This window comes from Pediculus humanus, genomic scaffold, assembly GCF_000006295.1.
Source record: "Pediculus humanus corporis 1103172107490 genomic scaffold, whole genome shotgun sequence".
NCBI classification, from domain to species: domain Eukaryota; kingdom Metazoa; phylum Arthropoda; class Insecta; order Psocodea; family Pediculidae; genus Pediculus; species Pediculus humanus.
This window is the reverse complement of record NW_002987106.1, coordinates 11,565-18,599: the sequence shown is the minus strand read 5'-3', so window position 1 is coordinate 18,599 and position 7,035 is coordinate 11,565. Positions and strand designations below refer to the sequence as shown.

Here is a 7,035-nt window from a genome sequence, read left to right as displayed (position 1 = left end):
CCTTTTCATCATATTGTTTTTCCTTTTTTAAAAAAAAATTTTTCCAAATGCTTCGCCTTTTATTATTATTATTATTATTATTATTATTACAACATTTTTCTGTTATTAAAAGGATAAAGAAAAAAGGAAAAAAGGAAAACAATGTGACGTAGAAATCAATATTATATATATATATATTTTAACGTATTTTTATTAAACTTTTTTTTTTTTTTCGAATCGGAATAATGTCAACTTTTTTTTTTTTTCCTTTTTTCCTTTTTCTTTTCCTTTTCCTCGTCAGTATTTTATTTCAATTTATCATTTTATTACCTTTTTTACTTTTACTTTTTTCTTTCCCTTTTTTTTTTTTTTTTTTTTTTTAGTTTTTGTTTTTCCAGAGTTTTTTTGTTTTTTATTTTTTGTTCGGATGGTATAAAATGGGACAAAAAAAGTTTTTTTTTTTTCTGTTTTCCGAAAAAGTAAAGGGGGAGGGGGAGGGAGGGAGGAAGAGAGAAAAAAAGTTTTTTTTTTTTTTTTATTAATCGCCATTTTGATTTTTGTATCGAAAATATTTTTTTTTTTTTCTTCTGCAAAAATAAAAGAAAAGCAAAAAAATTTTCCCCTGGAATTTTCTTTTTTTATTATTATTATTATTTTAATACGAAATAAAAAAAAATTTTTAATTCAAATTATGAACGAGAAAGAGAGAGAGAGAGAGAGGAAAATTTTAAAATTAAAGTTTAAAAAAAAAAAAAAATGTAAACGAATGAGATTAATTCTCACGTGACTTGAATCCCCCCGTGATTTTTCCCGCCATTATTTAAAAATATTAAACCTAAGAAAATGTTTTTCTTTTTTTTTTCTCTCTCTCCTTTTTAGAAATTAAACCCTCCCCCCCTTTTTTTTGCTTTCATCCCAAAGGAAAAAATATGAATTAAAAAAAAAAGGGAATTTAATGTAAAAGTGAAAAAGAGAGAGAGTGGGAGGAAGGGAGAAAGAGAGCAAAAAAAAAAATGAATTTAATGAGAAAGAAGAAAATACTTGAAAAAAAAGGTCAACAAAAATTTTAAAAAAAAAAAAAAACAAAAAGGAAATATGTCTGTTTTGTCTCTCTCTCTCTCTCTCTATCTCTACCTCTTTCAGACGTATAATGAATGAAGAGAAAGAGCGAGAGAGAGAGAGAGAAAAAGCAATCAAGTAGATGATAAGAGAGTAAAAAAGAAAAACAAAGAAAAAAGTTAAAGGCAGAGAGAGAGAGAGAGAGAAAGATCGAATAAAATTAAATAGAAGAGAGAGAGAGAGGGAAGGACCGAGTAAAAATAATTACAAGATAAGACAGAGAAAGAAAGAAAGAAAATTCTACAAGTAAAAAAAAAAAAAGACAAAAATAAAAGAAAAAGGAAATGATAAAATAGAATGAGAGAGAGAGAGAGAGAGAGACAAAACAAACAAAATAATTCCTTATAATTACAATATACATTATTAATAATAATAATAATAATTTATTATTGTCTTTTTTGTTTGTTGTTATCGTAAATATAAATACAAACTTACAAAATTTTACATTTATTTTTATCGGGCTCCTCATGGATATTATTAATATTATTAGTATAATAATTATCACGAGTTATGGAAGGATTATGATGATGATGATGATGATGTGTCGTGGAATTAGAATCGATTGAATTCATAACGTTTTTAAACAAATGCATAACTTTTAAATTATTTTTAGCGCTGCACTCAACGTATGTGCATTTCCAATTCGTCGTCACCGTTTCAACAATATCGTTTAATAATTTTTTTTTTGTTTTTCTCACGTCACGACAACAATCCGAATCCACGACATTTTCCACCTTCTCCACCTCCACTACATCCTCATCCTCCTCATCCTCTTCTTCCTCCTCCTCCTTCTCCTCCGAAGATGAAGATGACGACGAGGACGACGACGACGACGACATTTTACCGGAACAATCAATTAAATCTTGTTTGTTACCGACAACGATCAACGGAACGTTTCTCATATCCCGACTTTCGATTATTTGCTCTCGTAAATTTTTTACGTATTGAAAAGTATCGACGTTCGATAAATCGAAAACGAGGATGTACGCGGATGCGTTTCTCAAACCGTAAAATCTATAATCCGTCCATTCGTAATATGAATTAACCGGGAAATAAGGTATGACCGGTATATCCGTTATTTTTAATTCGTATAAATGTTCGTTAATTATAACCGATGGATAATACGTGTGTTTACAATCGGTCGATATGTATTTATCGTCGAATTCGTTCCATACGAATTGCTGGAACAAAATAATAATAATAATAATAATAAATACCGTGCGAGTCCTTTCTTCCCTTACATTAAAAATTCAGGTATCGTGTAAACTAAACTAAAAATTTCAGGTGGATCACATGAATAAATATTTAAAACTTTTTTTTTTTTTTTTCGTGACCTGATTTTCCGGAAGCAATAAAAAAAAAGAAAATTCTAGAAGAAATAAGGGGGAGGGATGTAGGGGGAGGGATGTGGGGAGAGGACAAAACTTTTTTCTTTTACATTTCGTTACGTAAAATCGGAAATTACGTCATAACAAACAAACGCCCATGAGTTTTAAATTTCTTTTCTTGAATATATACATGTACAAAAACTTTTATTTCGAAACAAAATAAAAAAAAAACCCGCCCCCAGTTGTACCCCCCCCCTCCGAACAAATGTAAAACTTAAAATCCCTGGAAAATTTGTGACGTCATAATATTCTTTTAAACAAAAAACAAAAAATTTCGAATAAATTTAAAATTTTTTTACATATATAATAAATTGTTCATTTGTTTCTTTTATTTAAAATATAAAAAAAAAAACAAAATGGCGGGAATTTTCAATCAATGAAATTTTCATTTTTTTTTTCGGGGAGGGGGAGAAGGGGGGAAACGATATAAAAAAAAACTCGTTTGGAAAAAAATGATAAAAAAAAAAAGAAAATTATACAATTAAATAATGTTATCATTCGATTCCAGTTTCACATATTTTTTTTTTTGCCGATAAGAATTAGGGTTTTGGGAATAAGAAAGTGAAAGCGTTTTTTTTTTTTCGTGAACCTCCTATTTTTAACTTATTCTTATGTTCACCTGTTGATTGCCTATAATTTAAATATTTGCATATGGGTAAAGGAATGGAAGTGGGATAAGAGTAATTTTAAACATTATCTAAAACAACACTTAAGAAAAGTGAAGTGAGGGAAGGAGAAAGTGGGAGGAGAAAATAAAAAAAACTCGCGTGCTTATTGGTGGAGAAAAAGTGGGGGAAGGGGAAACTTAATTAGTCGAATAATATTTCTTAAAAAAATTTTTTTTTAACGTTTTGATAATGACGTCACAAAAAAATAAAAAAAAATGAAGGTTCTATCCCGAACGTGACACCAGACTTTAAACATTTACCATTATTATTTACCACCCTCCACCAAAACTTAAGTACGTGGCAGTAGTGCAAAATAAATAAATTATAACTTTTTTTTTCATTTCCCCCTTAGTTATGTCGTCGCCGTCACCACCATAATAATCATTTATCATCATCAATGGCGTATAAAGTTTTTTAAATTACAAAACCGTTAAAAAAAAAAATTGAATTTTTTTAACCGGAAATGAAAAATTCTATTCAAAAACAAAATTAATAAGAAAGTTTAAAAAAAAAAAAAGTGAAAATTACACTTTCAAAAGACAGAAAAATAAAAAATTCAATCAAAAAGTAATTTAAAAAAAAAAAAAAAAAAAAGGTAAAAAAGAAGAAATTTTTTTTTTGTTTTATACGCCGCCATTTTTTTTTTAAAATTATTATTCTATTTACACTTTAAAAACTTTTACAATTTCTTTTTTTTTTTTTAATACGATTTACGCTTACGCTTACGAAAACGCAAAAATCCGTGTAATTAGAATGGAAACTCTTAACCTTTAAAAACCCCTCTCATATAAAAAGTATTATTATTATTTTAGTTTACGTCGTAAAAAATTTTTAGAATAATAATAATGATGATTACGATGATGATGATGATGATGATTATGACGGTGACGACGACGACGACAATTGCTATATCGTCATCGTTAAAATTTTTATCGATTTTATTTGACTTTTTTATATTAATAATAAAAATCATATTTACGCCGCCATCTTATTTTCTTTTTTTTTTTTTTTGGGGGGGGGGGAAACCGAACAAAAAAATAATTAAACTTACTTGTATTATGGAAGTTTTTCCAACTCGGGGAGCTCCCAACAAAAGTATTTTAACCAAATCTACCGAATCGGGACTGAATTCTTTCAATGGAGTTGACGCTCTACTTTTTCTTCTGCTACGAGAATCTTCTAAAAAATCTAAATCCAATTCTGAAAAAAGAAATTAAATGAACGATAATGATAATGATAATGATAATGATAATGATAATAATAATCGTGTAATTTCTTTGACGAGTTTTTCTCTCTCTCTCTTTCTCTCCCCCCCTCTCACACACCCGCACGCTAATTGAAATCGAAAGAAGAAAGTTGAAGTAATAATAATAACAATAATGACAGCGGAGTGAAGGGAGGGGAGGAGAGGGGGTAGAGAGGGGACAACACTTTTGTAAAAAGTGGTAAAAAAAATTTTTTTTTTTCTTTTTTTCTTTTCAATTTTCATCCTTTTGGAAAAAGTTCAATTTGAAAAGAAAAGAAATGAAAAGGAAAAAAAACTTTAAGAAAATTTATTTTTGAAATTCATTTAAACAAATGAGTGAAAAAAAGAGAAGAGAGAGAGAGAGACAGAGAGAGAGATAAGATGTAAAAACAGAATAGTGGGAAAAAAATCATCTGGAATTTTAAAAAAAATTTAAAAAAAAGTTAAATTAAAATGGCGGCGAGATGATAGAAAAAAAATAAGGAAAACCATTCAAGACAACATTGTTTTCTTTTTATTAATTTAAACGGAATCGAAACGTATAATTAAATGTTAGCATAGTCTGGAAAAACAACAATAAAGTTTTTTTTATTCAAAGGAATAATAATGATGATAAATTAATAAATAAAAAAAAAAAAGGAAAGAAAAATAGAAAAACAATAACAAATTGATGCGGTCGAATGATGACGTTCCTGCCTTTTTTTCCTTTTATTTTACTTTCTTTTTCTCTATTGTTTGAAATTTTCAAGAAAAACTACTACAAAAAAAAATTATTTATCTGATTGATTCCAATGAATTTCCCCCCCCCCCTTTTCTTTTCTTCCATCTTCTAATTCCGTTTTTCCAATCGATCGATATACTGATTTTTTTCTTTTTTTTAAATCGATTTCATTTCGTATCGAATTATTTGAATTTGGCGGGAAAAAATAACTGTACGAAATCATACAAAAAAACTCCACTTTTCTCGTGCCACGTTTTAAATCGACCGTTATTTTTTACCCATTTGTTTCTTTACACATATAAAAATATTTTAAAAATTCAAACAAGAAAATAAAAAAAAAAAAAACAAAAAACAAAAAATAACAACAATAATAATAATAATAAAGGTAAAGTTAAGAAAAAGAAAGGAAAATTTTTTAAACAAAAGAAAAAACCCGGTCGAGACAGATTGATTAATGTAAAGGAAAACAAAAGATTTTCCAAACAGAAAAAACCAATTTTCCAAGTAAATCGTTTTTCTTTTTTTCTCCCCCCCCTTTTTTTTTGTTAATGCCAATAAATAACTTTTTTATCAAAAAAAAAAAAAAAAAATAGTAATTAATCTTCTAAATAAATGAATTACCGCAATAATAATAATAACAACATTATTATTATTAATAATAATAAATTTTCTCCGTATCGTAAACACAAAAAAAAAAAAACGAATAAAAAAAAAAAAGAAAAAAATTAAATCGTTTAACCCTTAAATTCAAAAATGATGATAACGTGACGTCAGATAAGTAATAAAAATAAAATATAATTTTCCCGTCGGGAGCGAGGAGGGAGGAGGGAAGGGGGGTGAAAAAATTTAATTCAATTATAACTTACGATAATTATTATTATCCCTCTTTTGGGACATAATTTATTCCTCCATTTTGTTTTTTTTTTTTTTTTTTTACTATTAAACGATCGGTATGATATTAAAAATGTCAATTTAAAAAATCCCACATGGAAATTATTTTCAAAATTACTACTACTTCATCATCCTCGAAATGCACTCTACGAATGTCAAACGCTAACTAAACGAATACACGCTCAAACCAAGAATATAATAAAGTAGGATTTTGACGTCATCAAAAATAATTGACGTCAAAACGCGTTCATTGGTTGTTTAAAATAAACACGCCAACCAATCAAAATTAATTATTTTTACATATTAAAAATTACATTTAAAAACATAAAAATTTTATTTCACACGTTTATAAACAATTTAATTAAATCCTTTTGTTTTTTTTTCGAAACAATTTTTTCCGCGAAAAAATGCGTACGAATTATGACGTAATACAAAACTTAATAAAAAAATAATTAATTTTAAATACGTGTCGATAAACAAAAACAAAAACAACAACAACAAAAAAAAAAAATTAATATAATTTGTTTTTTTTCCCCCCTTACAATGATTACGTAATAAAAGATGACGCGCACGTACACATGTGACACGATAAGATGATGATGATAATAATAATAATAGTAATAATAATAATAATAATATGAAAAAAAAACTTAATAAAACTTTTTTCAAATAAAAATAAAAAAATTTAATTTAAAAAGTTTTTAATAAAATTAAGAAAATGACACGGAGATAAAATTACACAGAGAGAGAGGGGGAAGAGAGAGAAAGATAGAGAGAGAGAGAGGAGAGAGAGGTAGATAGATAGATAGATAGATAGATAGATAGAGAGAGAGAGAGAAACACATTAAAGAAAAACTGACATCTTGGAATGTAATTACCATTAAAATATGTTATCCATACGCAAACATATATATATATATATAAATATTATAAAAATTTTTTTCTCTTCTGATTGTTTGTGTTTGCGTTTGTGTTTATGTTTTTGTTTATATTTGTGTTTATGTTTATGTTTTGTAATATTAT

At 27.0% G+C, this 7,035-nt stretch overlaps 1 protein-coding gene across 1 annotated transcript; it reads right to left on the bottom strand.

Annotated features, from left to right (window-relative positions):
* Positions 1–1,529: 1,529 nt before the first annotated feature.
* Positions 1,530–4,959, bottom strand: Phum_PHUM149400 (GTPase, putative; the record flags this gene model as incomplete). The annotated part of the gene is made up of 3 exons (XM_002424698.1): positions 1,530–2,279; positions 4,206–4,354; positions 4,929–4,959. The coding sequence occupies 3 exons, from the start codon at positions 4,957–4,959 to the stop codon at positions 1,530–1,532; spliced, it is 930 nt and encodes a 309-aa protein (XP_002424743.1).
* Between the last annotated feature and the right edge of the window lie 2,076 nt (positions 4,960–7,035).